This window comes from Aricia agestis, chromosome 17, assembly GCF_905147365.1.
Source record: "Aricia agestis chromosome 17, ilAriAges1.1, whole genome shotgun sequence".
Taxonomy (NCBI): Eukaryota; Metazoa; Arthropoda; class Insecta; order Lepidoptera; family Lycaenidae; genus Aricia; species Aricia agestis.
The window spans coordinates 6,641,146-6,666,530 of NC_056422.1; the positions used below are offsets into that span (position 1 = coordinate 6,641,146).

At 36.6% G+C, this 25,385-nt stretch overlaps 1 protein-coding gene across 7 annotated transcripts in view; it reads left to right on the forward strand.

The window, feature by feature from the left end:
* The window catches only part of LOC121735256 (rap1 GTPase-activating protein 1), a 330,446-nt gene that overhangs the window by 244,521 nt on the left and 60,540 nt on the right, over nt 1–25,385 (forward strand). For 2 of the 7 annotated variants that reach the window (XM_042126025.1, XM_042126026.1), the window contains exon 1: nt 7,439–7,600. The exons of the other annotated variants lie outside the window; for them this stretch is intronic. In XM_042126025.1, coding sequence (XP_041981959.1) covers nt 7,469–7,600 — 132 coding nt within the window. In that variant the 5' untranslated portion in view covers nt 7,439–7,468. Of the gene's footprint in view, nt 1–7,438; nt 7,601–25,385 lie in introns of those variants that run through there. 7 annotated transcript variants of the gene reach the window in all.

The window sequence follows — 25,385 nt, forward strand, 5'->3', positions numbered from 1 at the left end:
TCATCATTAACAAACAGAGCTCATAACCTTTGTGACCCTGAACATTTACCCAAGGAGCTAACACATGTTCAGGAGGTACTTAGACGTAACGGGTATAAGGTGTCGAGGGGATTGAGAAGACAGAAGGAGAAAACGAGGTATCCAGAGGTGAACCGTCAAGCAGCATTTTTACCATACATCAAAGGCGTAACGGACAAAATTGGAACAGAGCTGAGGAAATACTCCATTAAGACTGTGTATACTCCGTTACGTAAAATATCACAAGTACTTCGGTCACCAAAGGATTCCTTACCTTTCCAAACTCCTGGGGTTTATAAAATAGATTGTAGCTGTGGTAGTTCGTACATTGGCCAAACGAAACGGACTATTGGCGAAAGAGTGAAAGAGCACATAGCCGCAGTGAAAAATCGCCAGACAAATAAATCCGCGGTAGCAGAACATCTGCTTGATATGGGGACTAATCACTGGATGGAGCTACACGACCCTAAAATCCTCTCTACGGATCGTCATTACCACACGAGAGTAATACGTGAAGCAATTGAAATTAAAAAGTACAAAAATTTCAATCGTGAGGACGGATTTAAATTGTCGCCCGCCTGGAATCCAGTGATCAATAAGTGCAAACCGCGTGTGTCACCTCTGTCTATAAGTGTAAACCCGGATACAGTTAGTGTTGTGTGTCGCAGTGAACCTACTGACTTTCAGTGTATTGGAACACAAATATTGGACAATTCGAGGGTAGTCGTAGAACCGACCGCCCGGTGCAAACGAAGACGTCGCGCTCCTGCAGTCCCCTCGTGACCACGGCCGTTGCAACACGGCCGAAACGTCGAGAAAAAGTATGTACTCGTAGTAGCATTACTACTTAAATAAGTCGCGTTAAGTCCCGATTAAAAAGTTTAATTATAATGCAACGCGAAAGTTTAAAATGTTATCTTAATAACCGATACGGGCCGGATATTATTAGAAAAATAAAACATCTAGAATTCCTTCGTAAAAAACGCGCTCGATTGGAAACGTCGGTTATATTCCTGTCACAGTGCCGCGATAGTGCAGTGTTACCTAAATGTGTGTGGATAAAACCGCGTGATGACATAGCGTGTTCGAAGAGGATTCTAACGTCTGCGAGTTTTCGTTTGCTTAAACAACTTATACGGAACAATCACATTGAACTGAGTAGGGTGGTGAGTGAACTGTACACAGTGCATTTGGAATGCAGTAGGGTGTTGTCTACTGAAGATTTTGATAAATGTGATCGTGTAACGTTCCATCAAGCGTTGCGAACATACGAGTTATGTAAAGTGAGCCACGACCGCAAATTTAATAATTTGTGTACCCACCAACGTCGTGATAAGCCTCGGATACCCACTAGTGATGGGACTCTTAACTCTGTGTCAGACATTGAACGTGTGGTGATCAATTTGTCAGATGAAGTGCTGGATGACCCTACAAAAAGTATATTGGCCAAAGGAATGAATTACGCATTAACACCTCAGCGAATTCCTTACGAGGAAATAGTGTGTAGCGTGGAGCAGGCTATTTCACGTAATAAAGTTCCAACCGCGGATGCAGAAGTTATAAGGCAGGATATAGCGGTGATATTACGTAAGTCGAAGCTGCCAAAGAGTAACATAACTACAGAAGAGCGGCTAGCACTTAAACAGTTAAGAAACAACAATGACATCTTAGTGCTAAGGGCTGATAAAGGAAACGCTACTGTAGTTATGAGTACCGAAGAATATGTGCAGAAAATAAGGAGTTTGCTGTCTGACACAAATGTATACAAGCCAGTGTCATACAATCCAACGGCCAGAGTTACTCGGCGCATTCGAACTTTGATCCACGAAAACAAAGATGTCTTCACGGAGGACGAGTACAATTTTCTACACAAACCCAAACCTGTGCAACCCCCTAAGCTATATGGTCTGCCTAAAATTCACAAAAGGAACATTCCTCTGAGGCCCATTGTGAGTCAAATTGACTCTCCGACATACAACTTGGCTAAACATGTTGCTGGAGTGCTGCGACCATTAGTTGGGAAAACACCGTCTTTCGTGAAGGATTCGGTCCATTTCAGGGACATAGTGAAGAGTATAAGGTTGGAACCCGGAGATACCATGGTGAGTTTCGATGTTGAGTCACTTTTTACTAACGTTCCACTCAAGGATTGCATCGAGGTGATTAAAAACAAGCTGTGTGACCATGAGTTGCCTAAGGAATATATTGTTCTCATTGAACACTGTTTGGACGGTAATTACCTTCTCTTCAGAGATCAGTACTACCTCCAGATCGATGGCGTTGCAATGGGTAGCCCTCTGGCACCGATAATTGCAAATATCTGGATGGAGCACTTTGAAGACCTAGCTTTAGCTACTGGACCATGTACTGTGAAACTTTGGAAGAGGTACGTTGATGATGTTTTTTGCATTATTAATGGAGGTCAACAGGAAATAGAACAGTATGTTAATTACCTTAACTCAATCCATCCAAAAATAAAGTTCACCTACGAGATGGAGAAAAACAGATGCCTCGCATTTTTGGATGTGGAGATCAAAGTGAAGGAGGATGGTACATTATCCCACACTGTGTACAGAAAACCTACACACACTGACAGATATCTACACGCATCTTCTCATCATCATCCTCGGCATCTTCAATCTGTTATATCATCATTAACAAACAGAGCTCATAACCTTTGTGACCCTGAACATTTACCCAAGGAGCTAACACATGTTCAGGAGGTACTTAGACGTAACGGGTATAAGGTGTCGAGGGGATTGAGAAGACAGAAGGAGAAAACGAGGTATCCAGAGGTGAACCGTCAAGCAGCATTTTTACCATACATCAAAGGCGTAACGGACAAAATTGGAACAGAGCTGAGGAAATACTCCATTAAGACTGTGTATACTCCGTTACGTAAAATATCACAAGTACTTCGGTCACCAAAGGATTCCTTACCTTTCCAAACTCCTGGGGTTTATAAAATAGATTGTAGCTGTGGTAGTTCGTACATTGGCCAAACGAAACGGACTATTGGCGAAAGAGTGAAAGAGCACATAGCCGCAGTGAAAAATCGCCAGACAAATAAATCCGCGGTAGCAGAACATCTGCTTGATATGGGGACTAATCACTGGATGGAGCTACACGACCCTAAAATCCTCTCTACGGATCGTCATTACCACACGAGAGTAATACGTGAAGCAATTGAAATTAAAAAGTACAAAAATTTCAATCGTGAGGACGGATTTAAATTGTCGCCCGCCTGGAATCCAGTGATCAATAAGTGCAAACCGCGTGTGTCACCTCTGTCTATAAGTGTAAACCCGGATACAGTTAGTGTTGTGTGTCGCAGTGAACCTACTGACTTTCAGTGTATTGGAACACAAATATTGGACAATTCGAGGGTAGTCGTAGAACCGACCGCCCGGTGCAAACGAAGACGTCGCGCTCCTGCAGTCCCCTCGTGACCACGGCCGTTGCAACACGGCCGAAACGTCGAGAAAAAGTATGTACTCGTAGTAGCATTACTACTTAAATAAGTCGCGTTAAGTCCCGATTAAAAAAGTTTAATTATAAATCCCTTTGCTTGCTTACGTGGTCCAATACTATTAATATGTATGAGATGGGAGCACGCAGGATTTCGTCAAGTGTCACATTCCTTAGCAATATCTGTATTCTGTAGGCCTATTAAGTAAGGACCATAGATTTAAAGAATTGACTTAGCAATACCCGTATGATATTGACCTCTAGCTAGAAAGAAAAAGGCAATCCTCTGGCCAATACTTATCTCTGTTCTGACCATAAACGTTGTCAATCTGCCGATACCGTGTGCCGACTGGACGTCAAAAAAAGAGTTCCGCTGTCATGTATCACACGTCTCTTTTTACCACGCAGTGTTACTGATAGTGTCATCTCTCTTGCTCAGGCCTTTGTTTCTCTATTCCGCTAGGTATATTAACTTTATGGTTCTGACCGCGGGCTTGCAAGGTTGTCACTCCAGTCTCCACCAATCAGAATTCAAGACAAAGACAAAGACATGACATGACGTGAAGGACCACTATTGGCTGTCTCTGCAAAAATTATACTCTACAATAAACGACGCATCCGCAGATCTGTTTTTAAATTGATAAGAATCCTTTTTGGCGGTATATAAAAATGGCTTACACATTGTTTATTACTTTATCTAACTTTCTTATCGGGTAGACGCGGCACTGGCGCGTGGCAAGGCGCGTCAGGATTATCCGAAAGATAATATCCGATAGATATCGGATATCGGTATCTTTGTCTTTACGTATTAATCCCTTACCCATGTCGCCCTACTGGGATATCTACGGTTCTGGGTTTCTGGAGCCCTTCATAAATCTAGGGTTAAATATATCGCCCAGGAGATAGCCGAGTAAACATTTACAGAAGGGTTGAATTATTGAATATTTTTGCGGTATATTGGGGTTTGGTATTTTTGGTGTAATATATTTAATATTTTTAATGCAGATAGACCTGTTTTTCGTAAAAGATTTTTGTGAATGGAAATTGATGTGTGCCAACAAAATATAAATACCATGATAAATAGTATCTTAAGTCCTTTTTCGGGACTATCTCCATATCTACCGGGAAGTATCTCGATACTCAACAAAATCGGTTCAGCGGTTTGGGCGTGAAGAGGTAACAGACTGACACACATTCGTATTATAATATTAGTACAGATATCGAGTAGTGCCACAGTATTGTCCATGTTATTTCGAGCGCATAACTGCAATGCCATTCACCTTAAACAAAAATAATACGTTGATAAAGTATCTTGACCCCGAGGTATTATCGCTATATGCTTCCTATTTATTGTTATTTAATAAAAATTATTATCAAAGCAAAGTCATTTTCTGTAATACATGCAGAAATTATACTTGGCACCTGATTCTATTGAAATTCCTTGTAAACTTCAGCAAACGAACTTTACCTAATAGTTCAAGACGTGTTTAAATATTATATTATAATTAGGTAAGTAGTAGCTAAAAATTTTCGTTTTTTGCATAAATGAAGGACCGGGAGATTTACAACTTACAAGGATTGTTCAAATCATAAAAGAAAAAACGAGTAATCCCTTAAGAGTCCGGGTGCTATCGACATTCTCATATATATGTAATACCAAGATCATTTGAGTTATTATTCAGCTGAAGATAGTAATTACCTAGGTTCCTGTACAAAGATTCACTGCAAATTATTTACATATCAAACAATATGAACGACCCTTAAGTTATAAAATGTCAGTTATCCGCTTCAGCCACTTACGTCTTCAATTATGACTGTATATTGCCAAAATTTAGTCGCAATTCAAGTTTCATATTCACATTACAACTTCAAGATTCACTACACTATGTTAGCCCGCGGGTTCTGTTACATATTCAGGGCTGTTAATGAGGTGGGTTTCGTACACGTAACTTTGTCGTAACGTCTTTTCTAACTCAATAAGACATTCATAATTGTAATATTCTGATGGGATTCTTTATATTTTCTCCTACTATAAGTAAGTATATTTTATTATTTCTATGGATACTATTCACTTACTACAGGAGTTACAATTTCTTGGCACTAGCCTACATCTATTGATACTACCAAAAGATCGTTAGTCGGTCTTAACTTTGTAAAAAACTCTTACGATTTTTATTATTCATAGCTTACGACTGACTTGAGTAAATTTGTATTGTATGCAAACTTACTCACTTTATTTACTATTATAAACATTTTGTCATAGTTGGGCCTTAAGCCTAAAAGGTCACAGTACTCGGAGGCTTCTGTTTCAAAAGAGAACCAAAGAAAAGTAGGTCCTGTACAGTTCCAAACAAAGCGTTTTCAAACATATATGAGTTTTGGCGCTGAGTGTGCGATGTACTCAAAAGAATAACAGCGTTAAAACTTTTCAATCGCTCCATTCGCAAGTTTGTCTGCAGACGTTAACCAAATCGAAAGCTTAACGAGACCTTAATTTGACAAAGAGTTTACTGGCTTTGATTTTTGATGTGTCGTAACTCGTAGTGAAGTAAACTTTATTTACTAATATCGTTTTATAAATTGAATTGACGTTGTGGTAGATTTGGTAATCAGTTTCTAAACAAATTTATGTTACGATTGGTTTTTAGTTTTGCATGATTAAGGTGTATTTATTTTGTGTTATCGGAAAATCTCAACCCTGAAGATTTTTTCTTTTCTACCAAATTCTTACACATAATGAATATCTAGAAAGCTTTTGAAATTGATTCAACCAATTCTCATATAAACAAACCCGGGTACTAGAAATTCACCACGAGATACAATCAATAGATAAATCAAAACTCCCTGAAGAGTGTCATACAATATTCAACGTGCGTGTATTTCGTTATCTCGTGGCCTCCTCAGGGAACTGAGAACGAAAATATTTCTTCTACTAATTAATTGTTTCTTTTCTAAAAGAAATGTGTGGAATATCATAAATAGAAGAAAGCGTTGGATTACAGCAGCTGTGTACTACAGCTATATTCTAGTATTTGATGCACCATTAATATGCAGTTTTGTTCCTTATTTTATTTAGCCAAATTCCTATCGAACAGCAGAGAGTATTCTTATAATATAATAGAATATTATGAAGTGTAATTAGAGTACAATGCTGTGAAGAAATGAAGAGTATAATGCTCTTTATGAAGTATTAGTAGTCTCGTTTTATTTGTTGGTCTGAACCAATCCAACAAGGAACGCTATATTAATGCTATACCTATTTAAATAATTTCCTTTCATAATTAGTATTTTTTTTTATCTATGGACGCTTCACACCACGTCAGTCTGGCCCCGTGCTGTAAGTACCTGAAGGACTTGTGTTACGGGTACCAGACAACGGAAATATATTTAATACTTTTTTTTGTACTACGAGTATACATATATTTAAGATTTTATTATTTGATACTCATATTTAATACACATCCATGACCCAGGAACTTTGAAAACTTTTTGTTCCGTCGGCGGGATTCGAACCTGCGATCCCCGGCTTGAGCTACTAACAGCCAACCAACTGAGGCACAGCAGGGCTAAAATGGTCGCTTTGAAGAATCATGATATGAATCATAATATGATTATTTTTTCTAAAATCGCAAAATGCAACTCTGCTTGCAATTCATTTCTGTATTTTTGTACTGATTTGACATTTGTCAGTTTGACAGTTTTGACAATTAATTTGCTGAATTGATTGAGAGGAATTGCTAAATGTGACCATTTTAGCCCCGCTGAGGTCGTTATTAATTCCATAATTCCTCATTTTGTCGCCTATATAGTCTATTGGTATTCTGCTCTATGTCATATTTATATGAAGCGCCTGAAACGAACGCAAATCCTTTATCATTTTCCTGGTGGTATCAGTGGCGTTAGTTTCCATACATTTTCCTCCGGCCAGTTCGAATGGACGTGTCATGTGTGTGAATTGTATGGAAGTAGTGATCTGGATAAAATGTTCGAATACAAGAGACGGGACTCGTTGAAACTGGTGGCTGAGAGACTTCTGCTACGACGGAAGTCCAGCTCCCCATTCAACTCTCCTCTCAACTCGCCCCTCAACTCGCCCAGCCCGTATACCGATGAGGTAGGTCTTTGAATATTTTTTAAGAAAAAAAAAATACGCAAAAAAATATTTCAGAATAAATAAAATGTTAGTATCGGTGTTTTTTAGAAAATAAAGGTAACTTGTAAGTATAGAATTCTGAAAAATGATTTTATAAATTTTATTTAATATTATGTTGAGTAATTTTGCGTACGTGATTAAAAACTTGCGTTAATATTTTCAAAGTTGTGGTATTTATAAATGGTAATAAAATTATGTCATTAAAATTACCATAGCTTGTACTTAATTTCTTTATTAATACTTATTAGTTACGTTTACAAAAAGTACGTAACGGTAACGCTTTACATATAATATGAAAAATAATTTTGACTTTATTTATTGGGATTTGGGGAAGGGAAAACAATTATTATTACATGATTTTTTAAAGTATCAATATTTCATAATATTTTTGTGTTAAAGGTTTGCATATGATCGGCGCTTAGTAAATATATGCGTAAAAGCGATACTGCCCTTGAATGTTCGCAAATCTTATCAATGACTGATTACAGAAATAATTTGCGGCGGATACGTTACCGAATACGCTCAATACCATCTGTATTGAGCGTATTCTCTAGCTAGCACGGTCACTGTCAAAACCGGTATACGATATTCTGTCAAATATAATTTTAGAGTAGGTAGAGATCTTGTTAAAAATGTTTTAAATCAATTTAGTATGTGGGTTACGTTAGTTTAATTATTATAACACAATTTTGAATAGTTCAATAATTCTGTAAAGGTCGCAGTTTTCATGGTCAGCCCCATAGTTAAGAATGTGCTACATCGGCAATACTAAGGGTTGACATACAGCGGAAAAATTTAATTTTAACACAAGAATTATAATTTATTTAAATTTTTAACACATGAATTATAAGGAATAAGTGATAAAGTGTTAAAGTATAAAATGTTCGTACGTTGCTATTAAGCTTGTTATTAATGAAATTTATTTTTATTTGCAACTTCAGTATATTAGAATAATTAAAAGGAGACGTAATGCATAGAGAGTCTACGCTCACTAATAATAATAGAAAAGCGACGAAGAACATGTAGACGGGCATTTTCTTCTACGATTGAAAACGAAGAAAATAATCCATAAATCTCCTACTAAGTTATTTAGGGAGGTACAGAGCGCTATCATCGAAGCGAATAGAACACACATCTTCCATTCATAGTCATATACATAAATATGTATTTCAATACAATGTTTCACATAACCCTGCGGCGGATACAATACACTCCCGTACCAGTTTCTACGCACCGCTTATCACCCCATTGCATTTTAAAACGCTCTAAATTGCTAACTCAATGACAAGAAACTAGCACTTTCCTTGAATCCAATAGTCACAATATTGTGAATCCAGGTGATGCTGCAGCAGCAGCATGTAAATATTTACTGGTTATCTACTTCTTACTGGCTGTCGCAATTAAAATGAGCCCAAACACGAAACCTCTTCTCTAAGTTGGCGAGGAGTTGGATATCCTATTGATTACCAGGTGATGCTGCAGCACCAGGTCAACTTTCCATTAATGTGTAAATATTCATAAATGTCACGTACTAGAATGCAATAAAGCCCACCAAACTACTGTTGATAATCGGCCCTTCACGAACCAGATGAACTGCGATTTTTCAGCACGGAGCAGGCTGATGATGATGAACTATGGCTAAGAACACTCTCAGTTAAGTCAGCTTTCAAACAAAAAAAACTAGATCAAAATCGGTCCACCCGTTTGGATGCTACGATGCCACAGACAGACAGACAGACAGACAGACAGACAGACAGACAGACAGACCGACAGACAGACAAGTCAAACTTATAACACCCCTCTTTTTTGTCGGGGGTTAAAAATTGTCGATTGCCACGCGATAAACCTTGTATTCAGTACAACAAATAAGGCGCTATAAACCGAATTTATACGAGTATTGTATCGGTTTAAGTAGGTACAAGTACAGTTATGTCGATTTGTTACAAGGCCGAGTGACCTTCTAGTGCGAGGTATCTAATCCCCAATTTTACGTTTTGTCAACAAAAAACAGTTAGGGTGACGTCACGTTATGTTCCTTTAGTAATGCTTTAAAATGTGTTCACAAAAAGTTATCTAATTAGGATACATTAGTTTGAACATGCATATTATTTTAAAGCATATGTAAATCTTAATTTTCTCCTAAATAATTTAGATTAAAACATATTGATGCGTAAAACCCACACAGCGAATTGAGATTTTCAGAGGCACACCACTTAAATTAAAATGTCATATTTATGATATTCCTTGCCAAAGCTTGTAATTTTGATCCTATTAGATTTTGTTTGTTATTAATGATCTATTAAGGGTTAATTCAGACCGCAACGCGACGCGTAGATGCATTTCTAAATTTATATAATTTGACAGATTCGAGACGTCTCAAGCAATCGAAATCTGTCAAATCTGCGGTCTGAATCAACCCTTAGTCTTTCTCAATTACTTCACACCAAAAAGTTTCTCCGAATGAATCTTAAGGGGTTATTATGATCAAAGATATTTAACGGTTAAATCGCGATAGTATGTCGGCAATTTTTATCGGCGGTCTGTTTATACAAAATATTACTGCTATCAGATCCACGTTATGCATATTACATAGGCGATAAGCTCCGCCTTATGTACGTGACACGCTTATATCGGTGGGAAACGACTGTACAAATAGGCTACCTTTGAATGTTATTAGGCCACATTTGGTGGGTTAAATGTATATCGCGATAGGAAAAGGGTTAATATACCTAAAATGTGCGTTGCCGGCCTTTTAAGAGGGAAGAGGGAGGGTAGAGAAGGGAAGGGATAGGGGAGGGTAAGAAAGGGAATAGGGTAGGGGATTGGGTCTCCGGTAAACTCACTCACTCGGCGAAACAGCGCAAGCGCTGTTTCACGCCGGTTTTCTGTGAGAACGTGGTATTTATCCGGTCAAGCCGGCCCATTCGTGCCGAAGCATGGCTCTCCCACGTATAAACTATTACTTATATAAACTTATAAAACTATTACATAAACTTGATAGAATAGTGCTAGAGAATGGAGATTAAGGAATGGAGCCATTTCTTGAAAGCTTACTAATAATATTATAAATGCGATTGCGTCTATCTCTTGCTTCTTCACTGAAGAGGTTTAGATAAAATTTCGTTTAGATAGAATATATTAAATATATCATGTCCCGGGATAGGACTTAGGCCCAGACCACAACTGACAACACCGCGCTGCGGCGTCGTATCGCAAAAACAACTTCGCACAGAAATGCGATGCGTTGTCACAACGTAAACATGTCATCGGAAATCTCGCTGTCGCGTCGCAAATTTCCACGATGCGTTCTGGGACGTCGTAGATTTTTATGATGCGACGCAGCAACGCACTGTCGTAGCCTGGCCCTTAGGATAGTTTTTCTCGCAATAAAATTGACTATTCCCACGCGATAATTTAAGCACAGCAAAGTTACTGACATTCCAGTAGTCCCATATTTTCACACAATAACTCTTACGGACACTCAATAATCAATATCATAATATTAAATGAATGTTACATAACCCGACTAAACTCGCCGGTCTAACAGACCCATTCGTCACAATCGGCAGGGTCGTTTGGACCCATATGGCGCTAATCGATGATGTGTACAACTTTCTTTTACCTGGCCTTTTAGAGCTACCTGTTACGATGTGCTACGTGTCTGTAATTTTTTGGGCGTAGAATGATTCATATTTTTGAGAGGTTAAGTGCATAAGTTTGCATCCTTTTGTGACAAAAAAGTATTAATTCCTACTTAAAAGATATATCTTGCACGTCTACTTATTTGAATTAGTCGTTTGTAGCCAAAACTATAAAATATTTATAATATCTACGGGAAAGATAACCTAAAAACGAAAGGTCTTTGGCTCGTGCATGTTTGGGCGTCTGTTGCCATGGCGTTGTTCCGTGGCAGGTGTGTGGAACAGCTGTCGTGCCATTTGCCAGGCTTATTTGGCATTTGATGCATAAGATAAAACCAAACAAAGAGATATAAATAAGAAAAAGAGAGGATTAGAGCGTAGGTAAATGATTTGTACTCTTTTTGTAAGTCACGACTCACGTCTCATACGTAACTGAAAAATCCGTCTCCATTTACAGGTTATAAAGTACTAATTTTTTATACACTATATTATTCAAGTAAGTTATAGGTAGAATCACTTTTCCTGGTGCTAAGAACCTATAAATCTATGCTTGTAAAATATGCTTTATTTCAACATTATGTTTAGTTACAAACATTATCCATCAATGTCCTTACTCCTTATGCTATGTGATAACCACAACTAAATCTGTTGTTCTCGTTCAGAATATAGACAGGAAAACTGATCCTATCCAACTTTATTTAAGTACATACATTTTCCTAGAATTATTATAATTTATAGCATACTTGTTACATATCATGTTTTGTGCCAATCCATGCTGATATTATAAATGCGAAAGTGTGTCTGTCTACACGCCCAAACCGCTGAATCGATTTTGCTGTTTGATATCCCCCCATCTTTGACGTAACGGAGTTGCCGGCGTTATCTAGTGCTTGACTCTTTGTTTTACCCAAACAATCACAACAAAACCGCAATCTGACACTTATTTTTGGATAAGGAAGGAAAATGAATCGATCGTCATGAGTTCATGACTCATCTATTTATTAATACGTGAGCCAAAAACTTTGTACCCCTTTTGACGAAAAATGGGGAAACGTAGGTGAATGAAATTTTGCACAGTTATAGTTTATATGGTGAAGGAGTGCATCGAGCTAATATTATTTTGAAATTATGTTTTTGTCATACATTTTTTTAACAAATAAAACATTACACACACTAGGAAAATTACAGATTTTTGAGTGACAAGCCTATACATACGAATTATACTCTTTTATTTATGGCTGAAGTCTGTTGACAACAAAGTGACAAATTGAAAATGGATTATAGTTTTTTTTATTGCATCTAAGATACAATATTATATAGACAATACTTACACGGCCAGTCTGAGCAGCTAAGTCCCAGAGACAAGAGTTGAAAAAAAGTCAATATTTTTTACAAAATATAGCTAGTAGTCCTAATGTCGTTGAAACTAAGGTCGAATTTCGACCATTGGGCGATCTCTAATATTAGTTATTAACTTATTTTTTAATGTCATTTTATTTATTAATTTTATTTTACGTCACTTTTCTATTACCAAATCGCTCTACGGCCTACGCCCAATACAAAAAACCTCGAAAACTTGCTACTTTATTAATATAATATATACAGGGTGTAACAAAACTAAGTGATAATACTTCAGGCTGTGTATGTGTTCCTTGTAGAGAGAAGAAGAAGTCTTTCAGCGCTGCTACTTTCGCAGTGAGCTCTCTACAAAGAATTGCATTTAAAACACCCTAAAGTATTATCACTTAGTTTTGTTACAACCTGTATACTAAGATATACTGCAATGTTTTCACGCTAAACGGCAGCACCAGCACAGACACTTTGACGTTTCTGTCAATGTGACGAGTGCAACGTGTCGGATTTTGTGGGTGGATGGATGTGTTAGTAGCGCCCTGTACCTTTGCGTAACATTCCCTTTTCGACCCATGGCTCTCGAGCTATAACCATGGATATATATTTCACGCATGGATCACTGATCACAGGGCGTGACTTATGAGTCACTTTCCAGGCTTTATGTGAGCCAATAGCCTTGATGAGCTGACCGATGGAGGCTTGAGGATTATGACTCATTTTACCTGGGCCTTAAAGCTTTTATCTCTGGGACTGTTTTATATGCTCCTTGATAAATGTCAATTTTATCTGATAGTGATTCTGGGCATATAATTCTCTGTTTCTTATATTTCTTTTAAACTATTCCCTACGTCTATAATCGTAAGAACTAATCAGAAGCATAATCCGGGTTTTCGAAAGTACCTCCATCATACATGCCCTTCGTTCGAAGAAATAAGTTCAGCGGTTAAATTTGAGGACAGACAAATTTTCATAACACTTTCGCATTCACATACTATGTCCTTTTCTCATCAGTCATCACCTAAAATATTGAACTTTAGTGTAGCACTAAATATATTTACGTCTGTCTTTGTGAATGCACCAAAATATTATTTTCTTACTCTTCCAATTTGGCCAGGCCAATGCAGGTCTACTTTGTATGCAGCTGGCCCGCCACTGAAACAAGTCCAAGATTGTTTGCCAGGAATTGGCATGCCATGTGTGTCCGTTTGACATGTCTGGAGTTCCGATATCCTTTGTGTAGTCCGAGTCTTGAGCCAAGTTGCATTCGAAAATTTCGTCTAAACCGACTTCCTAAAAGAAGAAGGTTATATTATTATGTTTGGCTGTGTTTTTTTTTTGTTATAATCTATCTTTTAGTTCTTTCATGCATTATTGTGAGTTAAAGGAGGTCTGTTTATTCATAATAAGTATCGTAAATCATAATAATATAAATTACTACGGCCAAATTGTAGGGAAACGCATTACATCAACGATCCACACGCGATCAGATTATGCTTAGTACAAAATACGAAATACATTTGCGAAAATAAGAATAGGCTAAAAATATAACATTAAGATATTCAGTATATCGAAAGACAAGCTAAGGTTTACAACCCGGCTTTCAAATGTTTTTAAAAACATTAATAAATGGCTATCGCCTCTATTTGAAGTATATAAAATGTGCCTAGTGGCCAAATATTAAGAGAGCGAGAAATTCTCCTTTTAGTAGTAGGGCAAATCGAATGAAGCTGCGTAAAGAGTAACTATTCGAACTCCTATAACATTTTAAGGGCCTGTTTCACCACTTAGGTACTGATAAGTGCCGGATAGGCTATCCACCACTTAACTTGACAGATGGAGAATCTGTCAAAAAAGTTGTAGATAGCCTATCCGGCACTTTATAGTTTATCAGGAAGTGGTGAAACAGGCCCTAAATCTTATAACTTATATTAAAAGTATTAAGTATAGTTTAAAAAAATATGCTTTGTAACATTACACATACAGAATACAGATACTCAGATTTACGTTTTATGATAGAAAACTTCATATTTAAAGCTGTTTATGAGCTTTTCTTTCTCAGATCATTGCTATCACGCTATTACTTTATGCGCAGTACAATACGCATATAAAATCCGATCTAAGATACACAAACAAACAACAATAGCTGTGAATTAAAATCGATTTCTGCGATACACCGCGACCGTAACAAAAACGCATGTTTATTGTAAGACGTCGTAGCCCGGTAGGGTTGTCACTAAACCAACAAACAAAGAGTGGAGTGCTAGTGAAGACCGCGCAAAACTTTAAGGTCACTTAACAAAAATGGAGGGGGAATTAGTATTAAATGCGAAAGTCTGTCCGCCTGACTGTCATACCTCCACGCCTAATCCGCTGAGCCGATTTTGTTAAAATTTGCTTTGAGTCTCGGAAAAATACATATGATACTTTTTATCCCGGACGAATGTACGGTTCCCGCGAGATAAACGAATATTGGCACAACTTGATTGCGAGCGTCAGCTAGTTTGGTATAAATTATAATGTTGATGTAGAAGTGTCGTTATTGGTAGATCAGGATCAAACAGTGATACGTTATTGGTAGCTATTGTTCAAAATTGGAAGATAAATAAACTTTACAATTTTTCAAGTCAATTTTTTTTTGTGGCAACCCTATTTTTAACCAAGATTTCTCCGGCAAAGCACCGTTGATTCTCATACGGTTCATAATTACTGAGATTTCTATGTATTGTTCAGTTTATATGTGGGAACCTGACGCACGGTCATGGTAAATACAAACAAAACTCACATCTAAATCAGAAAGTTTTTGTTATTCAGCAATAAAAACATAGTAAGTATAACATTGCGTGAAGATTAAGGGCCTGTTTCACTACTTTCTGATGAAGTGACTAATAGGCTATTCACAACTTTTTTGACAGATTCTCCATACTTGATCTGTCAAGTTAATTGGTGGATAGCTTTATCAGGAAGTGGTGAAACAGGCCCTAAGATTTTTAAAGATATGACAGATACGCAATGAGTAAGGGTCATTAAAAGGAGAATTATTCTCAATCACTCAAGCAATACTAAAAATTTTAGGACTCTAGAAAACTAGGAATGCAAAAATGACATGGAAGATGAGCGTCATGTTTTTGAGTTTCGGCTGAAGCGTTTTTGATTGGCTAAACAAGACACAAACCAATCAACAACGATCTTAATAATGGTGATAAAAGACTAATATAATTGAAGAGTTTATGATGATAAAGGTGCCTCATAGTAAGTATCACGGGTATAAAATGAATATTATTCAGTGTTTACCGCTTATAATAACAGTCCTGCGTCTTGCTCCATTAGGATCTATTCTTGGTTCAACGTTAAGGGTTAACGCACACTTTTTTTTAATGAAATAGGGGGGCAAACGAGCAAATGGGTCACCCAATGGAAACTTCCGTCGCCCACTTCCGTCGCAACTTCCGTCGCCCATGGACACTCGCAGCATCAAAAGAGCTGCAGGTGCGTTGCCGGCCTTTTAAGAGGGAATAGGGTAATAGGGGATGGTAGGGATGGATAGGGAAGGGAATAGGGTAGGGGATTGGGCCTCCGGTAAACTCACTCACTCGGCGAAACACAGCGCAAGCGCTGTTTCACGCCGGTTTTCTGTGAGAACGTGGTATTTCTCCGGTCGAGGTCTCCCATTCGTGCCGAAGCAGGGCTCTCCCACATAATACGTTTACCACTTGTTTTTAAAGCTATCACGTTAGGGAACATAACCAAGTTTTCTAATTTATCTATACTAATATTATTAATGTGAAAGTGTGTCTGTCTGTCTTGTTACCTCTTCACTCCCAAACCGCTGACCCGATTTTGCTAAAATTTGACATGGAGATACTTTGGTCTTTGAGTCCGGGAAAGGACATAGGATACTACTTATCCCGGAAAAATGTTAATAAACTAATTTTGGCGCAACGGAGTTGCGGGCGTCATCTAGTAATGATTAATGAATAAGTAAGACAATTTTATGTTATAAGTTATAAGTTTATAAATTATAACTTATAATTATTACTGTGATAAAATCGCAAAGTGTCTTAGTGTTCTCCTACCCTAATACCACGAATCTACAATTGACTGCAGTGTCTGCAGTGATTGGCTCACTGATTAGTTCATTGACTCGAGTCCAGCGAATTAGTTGCCGTGCAAATTACAGATGAGATTCGAATTAGGCGTACAATAAACTGTGTGACCGATTCTCACAATTCCAATTCCGATTCGAACCGAGATTCGGTACCTACGGAAATTAGCCTCCAGTTTACGTTTGAAATCATGTAATTTTTTAAGTACCTGAAAACTGTTACCAAATTAAAAATGTGCTTGAAAATTCTATATCTATACTTAATAATATTATAAAGCGGAAGAGTTTGTTTGTTTGAACGCGCTTATCTCAGGAACTACTGGTCCGATTTGAAAAATTATTTTAGTGTTAGATAGCCCAATTATTGAGGAAGGATATAGGATATATAATAAGGATATATTATTTATCACGCTAAGACTAAAAAGAGCGAATAATTAGAGAAAAATGTAGACAAAACAGGGGAAGTTATTTGAAAGGGCTTATTTTCCGAACTACTAGAACAATATTTCTGTTATTTGGCACAGATAAGAAGTAGACCAAATGAAGGATCATAGGCTATTTTTGTGGACTAATTTGTCTGTGAAATATCTAATTTGCGGAACATCTAGTATTATATACAACTGGACTTTAGCTCTGGACTAGCAGCCTTACTTATATTATTGCATCTATAGTTCTAGAATTATAGCAATTATTGACAAATTGACAAAGAATTATAAAACTTTTCTAATTTAATATTAAAGGCTTTTAATAAGCACTCAGTAAGTTGGCTTCAACAATACTAAATCGACTTTTCAAAAGCTTATGCCAGCTCGACTGGAAACTAAAATATCTGAGCAATTCGATTGGAAATTCCAAGGAGTATAGAATTTATATTCTAAAACATGGAGATTTTTATCCTTTCCTTTGAGGAGTTATTTTCATTTATTTACAAACATGGGACAATATTGTGCTTACAATTTTAAAAAAGAATTTCGTGTTTACTTTTAAAATTCCCAGCGTTTAAGAAGACTTTTATGGGCCTGTTCCGCAACTTATATGATAGATAGAGTATGGAGTATCTGTCAAATAAGTTTTGGATAGCGTATCCGACACACTTGTCAGGAAACAGGCCCTAAATGTTAAAGACGTGAACATTGCTGCCTAGAAGTAGTAAGCCTACTTCTAGAGTTCCGCTATAGCCAAATTGCATTCCGCTTAATAATGAATGAGGCCTGAGGGTATCGAAATATGAACATTATAATATGGCGCAGTGGGCTGCATTAATACATTTTTTTATCACAGTCAAAATGTGCGCATACTTAAGTGACAGACGATCAAGCTGATGACAAAAATGACAAAATTGATGATGATAATGGTGGTGATAATAATGATGATGATTATCATGTTTTATTCAGGATTTACCTTCGATAATAACGTGCCCTGCACGTAGGCGTACCAAGTATAACCTTATTTGTCTGTTGTATTACTGTTGTATCCGATATTTAGTTGTTAAACGTGGGTTTTATATATCAGTTTAGTTGACTAGTTGTTTCCCGTGATTTTGAGCATAAAATTATAGTGAAATTGGCCCGTAAGTTGATATATATCTTCTCTAGACTTCTGGACATAGAAGGAAATAATTTACATAATATCTACCAGGAGTTGCCGAAATTTCGTTTTCAATTCACATTTTTTCCACCATAAACTTGAAGTAAATATCTTGAAGTATCTCCATACTAAATTTCATCCAAGTCGGCAGCGGTTTAAGCATAAAAAGTGACCATAATATTACTGGTATAATGGATGTATTACTGGTAAATGGTAATAATACACTGGTACTCTTAGTATGGAGGTATTGATTACAATATGATTACAGTAATCAGCACAAAAATTGGCACGTGCTGGCTGATTACTTACTATTTATTTCCGACGATTGCCTTTTAATACCTGTTCAGCAAATACCTGATACAGGGTGATCGTTTTTTATCGAAAATGCAAAAAAGCGAAAATTAAAAACGATCTCACATTCAAAACCTGTCACTGTGCTGACTCACAGTTCACATCATTGCCAACATTGCGCACCCGAATTTAAACCTTACCTGTATTACACAAGGTGTATATTCGCGTGCTGATAATAATCATCAGTATTAAGTTGGTCTATGAATAAATCAGTGATGTCGTAAGACAAACATTGAGTGGAATATGCAAGAGCTGTTAGCTTTGAGTTCGCCCTGTTAACTTCTGTGAATGTCAGTCAGCTTGATCACATTAGTGATACATACATACATCTAGACAGACTAGAAACAACACACACACACACACACACATACATAAATATATACAAAGAAATGCTAGGCATACATGAAGAAACGTTTTACAGGAGGTCAAATTGCGAACAAAATAATATAAAGAACTCGCTTTCCGTTTTTAACTGACTTCCAAAAACGAGGAGTTTATATGTTCGGCTGTGGATATTTTTTTTTAAACAAAAAGTTGCACTCTGCGAGTGCCGACAGAAGAAAAAATGCACATAGCGGTGAGTATAGACTATAGGAAGATAGGATAGAAAGATAAGGCAGTCTTCCACCGTGCGTTTCTCGCGTAACTTTCTGCCGCGCACTGTAAAACTCTGGAACGAACTGTCACCAGCCACCACAGCAGTATTTCCGGACCTATACGACCTGCAAAAAAAGAAGAGAGCGTATTCCCTCTTAAAAGGTCGGCAACGCACCTGCAGTTCTGATGATGTTGCGAGTGTCCATGGGCGACGGTAGTTGCTTTCCATCAGGTGACTTTGCTCGTTTGCCCCCTTATTTCATAAAAAAAAATAAGGTCACTTCCTGTCCTACTCCGCGTCGGCGGTCTAATTCTCTCACCGTCGCGTCTTACGAATTTTCAATCAGGTCAAATGTTTCATTTTTACCGATTCCCAAAAAACACACATTGCCATTCGCCTCTAAAGAAGTTTTTACTACAATAACTAAATTCTGGCGCTTTTTCCAAGAAATCGGCATGTACAAGATGTTCTACTTTTCATAGTAATGTAATATGAACTATGTGCGTTTAACAAGTTTCACGAAATACATTTGAATATCATATCTCCGTTCCGGTACCTTGAGAAATGTCCTTAGAAATATCACCTATCAGCTGTGCCAAATAGATTGTGAACAATATAGATTAGATATCAGATAAGATAAATCTTAATTTTTGGATTGTTTTTTACTTTCTCACTCTCCGGCAGTTTCTCATAACAACAGTAGAAATGGGGAAGAATCGACATACTGACAGATTTTGTCGACAAAATGGCGGATTTCCATTTCACTTTGTCTATTCTTCCGTAGAAAGAAACCGTTTCTATGGGGACCATGCAACGCCTGCAGGAAAACTTCGACCTAGAAAACGGGAAAAACATAATTTAATATGTCGTATATTTGACCTTAAATATTTTTTTCGCAAAGTGGATCGCCGGGTACTTTTGAGGTTTTATATTTATAATGCTGTATTTAACGTCTCTACCAATTTTCAGCTCTATGAAAATTTTTCCTAGGTTATAACTTTTTTTCTAATTTGTCTGGGCTTAATTGTAGATAGATAATATATTCATTAATGAAGCTATAACCAGATTTATTATTTCAGCTGATAATAAGAAAATTGGAATCTTGCCATCTCTGATTTAATATTATGAATTCTGAAAGCGTTGCTTCGTATGTGGTAAGCGAACAATTACTAGGTATATTATGGATTATTTACTAAACTTTAACATAATAGGCAGAGGACGCTACTATCACATATGCAGTAAATACGACCAAAATCCGACATTTTGCACACTTTATATCAGAATATTGACAGAAACGTTGTCAAACGCTGAAAAAAACTTTTTGTTTAACTTGTACTGTTTGTGCTGGTGCTGCCGTCTAGTGTGGAAACATTGCAGTAAATCAGTAATAATATCTTATATATAAAATTCTCGTATCACAATGTTAGTTACCGTACTCCTCCGAAACGGCTTTACTGATTTTTACCAAATTTTATATATATGCATGTTCAGTGCATTTCTCTGCGTGAAAAAAAAGGTCTGAGAATCGGCTACTGGCTAGTATTTATGTTGATAAGTGCATTTGTTGAATAAATAATAGTAAATTATTACAATTGTTTGTGCGACGGGATAGCGATGTACGTTGCCATGGTGACATACTGGAACCGTACACTTTTCCGAGATAAAAAGTATCCTAAGTCCTTTCCCGGGACTCAAGCTTTCTCCAATGCCAAATTTCAGCGAAATCGTTCAGCGGTTTGGGCGTGAAGAGGTAACAGACATACCCACTTTTGCAGTTATAATATTAGTATGGATTATACCTATTATTATAATATAGCCTGAAATAAAGAATTAAAGTCTGATTAACCGACGTTGCGTCATGAATTTTGAAACAAAGTGTATGTAACAGCTGACTACACAGGATCAACCTTCATATACAATGCAATCGTTACATTGTTTAGTGTTGACTTTCAATGAGTTGAGGTCTAGACTAGCTAAAAACTAAATCGTGTCTTTCGTGAATGTCATGTAGTAAAAAAAGTAAATGAAAGCTTTGACCTTTAGAACCACTAAAATACACGTTGCTGATACAAAAATTATCATATGTCCTTTCTTGGGATTCACGTAATCTTTATACCAAATTCTACTCGAATCGGTCAGCGATTTGGGCGTGGAGAGAGATACTCAGATACTGGCTGATCTATCTAGCTATACATAGAAATCACTTTTTTTTTATTTCAAATCTTTTTCCCAGTCCTAACCTCCATTTACCCAAAAACAACAGTTTTCAAATTGTTACTTACCCGCTTTATCCTCATGTCTTCAAATACGTAATTCATAACTGGACGCTGTTAAGCATTCGTGTTCTAATCCACAAAAAATTACGTATTGAGTTATGAATGTTCTTTAGATGATTTAGAACAAGACTGCATAAAAAATTAACAACAAAACAAATTGTGGGTCCTAACCCACTAATAAAATTGTATATTATAAACAGTAGGACACTAATGCTTAACAGCGACCAACTGTCACAGTTAACACGATGACCTTTATTATTATCAATATTAAAATATTAATCAGGACGCTTCTTTATTACATTTTACATACAACATATGGGTTTACTGCGTACGTCGTAAAAACATGTAAACCTCAATTATTACATATTTTTATAGCTTTCCGACATAACTCGTAAACAAGGAAATAATAAACCTATTTTTATTAGACTTTTAGGTTATAGGAACGCAAAAAACAGTTATAAAAATGTTTTTGGTGACTTAGTTTTTTGATCACCATGTTACTATACGATTCCTTCTCAAAATTGTCTACTTAGGATACACTCGTAACTTGTTATAGTAAAAAAACTAAGTATTTCACAATAATTCCTTATATTCTTCTACTTAGGATATTACGTCTTGTAGTAGTAAAATAAGTAATACTTAAATTACACAGTAGTACAACTTTAGCGCCATAGTAACTTAATGTCATAATTTTAAAATATCTGCTACAGGAAGTCGTATTATTGTGGAAATATATTTTCCGTCCTCGTAGCTCGTTTCCTTAGGGATGACGTGTTACACTATAAAATGGCGGTGTCGGTTAGATGTGACTCTGTGCTATATGTTTCATATAAAATGTGTCATGTAACGATAATATTAATATGTACCTGCTTACTGTGGTCTAGACTCCAGTCAAGTGTGTAAATGTCTAAATGATCACAAGTAGATACAAGAAATACAGATAGATTTTAAGTTTTTGCATAGCTTTAATCACGGGCTTTGAGCGCGGTGACAAGATCAAGAAATTCCGTAATGAAAATAAACCTAACACTACTAACGTCGTTTCAGTTCGGCAGACTTCGCTACGGTGTTTGTGTACGTGCGACTAGACGTATACGTGTAGACTAGTTGCTAACTTAAGCTTTACCGCGGCAGTCCCCGAGTGCCACACGTTTTTTTTTTTTTTTTTTCTTAAATACGCACTCATGATAAGATAACTTGCAGCAGTAGACAATGCAGTATTACTTATTCGTTTTAAAATGTCTCTGCGTTAGGCGAATTCAGTGTAAGAACATAACTAAATAGACGACCTACTGCATGTTTTCATACTGTGGCTATATTTTAAGAAATGCATCCAAGCTAAGAAATCGATTGCACCGAAATAACCGTCTCGGCCTACTTTATCTTAATTTAAAAAGTCGTCCTCCTACGCGGCATTCGATTTCATAGATATTTCTAGATGAATGGAAAGTTGGATAATATGTCTCAGTAAGTTCAGAGGTTTGAATGTGATTGCATAATAGACAGAATTCATTTGATATTCATAAAATATCATAATAATAGTCGGTGAGGATTAGCAATATTTTATACAATAGAGCATCTTGAATTTTTCATGTTAGATCGCAGGATTAGAACTCACGCACACATTGGCGTTACCTACAGGCTACACCAGATAACTTTAAGTAACAACAATGTAGGGTCATGTCGCGCATATTATGTAAGTACTTAATAAATTGTTTTTGATTTTTTATGATACGACTGCAAAACACTACTGTATTATACTTATTAGCAAGGATTATGCGCATATTTTTCAAATTAATATCTTTAAATCAATTCTCTATTTTTAAATTAAATTTAAATAACAAATTGCAAATTGCAAGCGAAAGTTCGACATCTCGTGGAAAATAAGTAAAAGTGTCTCCGCGATAGAAACCGATGGAGAAAGCTACACTTTCCAGTGTACCTGTGTCTTATTGTCTAATGGATCTAGATTGCATATTCATTGTCTTTCGTCATCTCATGGCACCATCAGAAGAGAATCTTTAAAGCAAAGAAACTCTTGAAATATAACATTCTCGTGTCGCGATTTTGTCAAATTCGTCCAAAGAGTTGAGCCAATTTTGATGAAATTTTGTGTTCTTCGATAATCTACTTAACACAATCAAAAAGATATATGCCGGGTCAGCTAGTTTTGCTCTTGCAATGCTCATGCCAAAAATTGCGTAGCTCTGCTCTAAAAGTCAACGAATCGTAAAATGCGTTGAACTCTTATTCTGCAACGTAAAAATAAACAAAATCGTAATTAATTCTTCTCAATGCGATATTCAAGCTGAAATAAATCCCAGTTTGTCTGAAAAAGGATTTTAGTGATTTAATAAATGTGCATTGATATTGAACACTACGACCTCCAGACGCCTTTCAGATCAACGTCTTGAAAATTATTTCGCCCACTCATATTACTGTGTTGACATGATCTATGCATTTCTATGCATACATTTTGTACTTGGTAACCAAATAACTTGGTACTTGGAGTCTGGAGAACATGAAAGGTTTTTGTAAGTATGCAAATATAATAAAGTAAATTTATAACTTATTAGTAAAATTTAATAAGTAAATTCTATTCAAGTCTTGTGAAGACAAACGAGTGTAATTTGTGAGTTGTGCATCGCAGAATTTCGGCTGGCAGAAATTCTGCTGCATTTAGTTTCATACAAAAGATTCACACGAACGTAATTTTGTGAGTCATGATTTGTATGAAAAGATATTTACGCGGCAGAAATTCTGCGACTCGCGACTCACAAAATTACGCTCGTTTGGCTTCACCCATATTGAGATAATAAAATACGAGCCAGACTGGCCTGCGGCTGCGTTGGCTCGGAAGAAGTGGAAGACTTTGGGGGAGGTCTTTGCCGAGCAAGTGGGACAATATAAACTCTAAAGTTAATTCTAAATTAATGAGTTCGCTAACTTCGATAAATATTTATCCGTCTATAGCTCGGTCAACGAACACGTAGAAATTCCGCCACTGACCTATCGCTACTTAACAACACATGACGTTTGTGACTGGACCATACAAAAACCCATCAACATCAATGGGAGGAGGAGGATAGCAATCGAATATCTATTGTGTCTGCAATTCCCACGATGGAGGTATTAAAAGTCCTTTTGTACACATAACTTCAATTTGTATCTTTTTATGATTTTTAATAGTAAAGATTCGTTGTAATTAAAATTTTTAAAACAGTGATGATGGCTTAAGCCTGTAGATACTTAAAAACGCAGGTACAACAATAGCAAGGGCAGGTCTCATCAAAATGAGTTCTGTTTTATTTGTCTGTACAACGGTCGGAATACAAGTTTTAATTATTTTTTAACTAAAGCCTACATTTCTCGTCACGATAGTGCTTTGGTTTAACTAATGAGAGATATTGAATGCTTTAAAAATATACTTGTAAAAAAAGAGTAAGTATGACAGTAGGGAATGAAAGTGAGGAAATATTCTTTATTTGAAACATTTCTTTGTTGCTAGCCTCGAATAGACTAATATAATAAATAGGCTATAGGCTAAGAAGTCTATGGTTGTCTATTGGTAGTTGGGAATCTAAAAGGCACATACTAATAAATATTGTTTAGATTTTCCTATCGTGTTTCTGTCCTTCCATGCAATGTGATAGAGATGTGAAAGAATTTATTACTTTTTAATCTCAGGGAGGGGTAAAAATGTACGGTTCTGACTAATTTCTGCTTAATTGGCAGGTATGAGGTACCATTTTGTACAGAATAGATATGGACCACGATAATTTCTCATCGCAAATACCATATTTGGGATACGAATTTAAATATTTATTCAAAAAATATA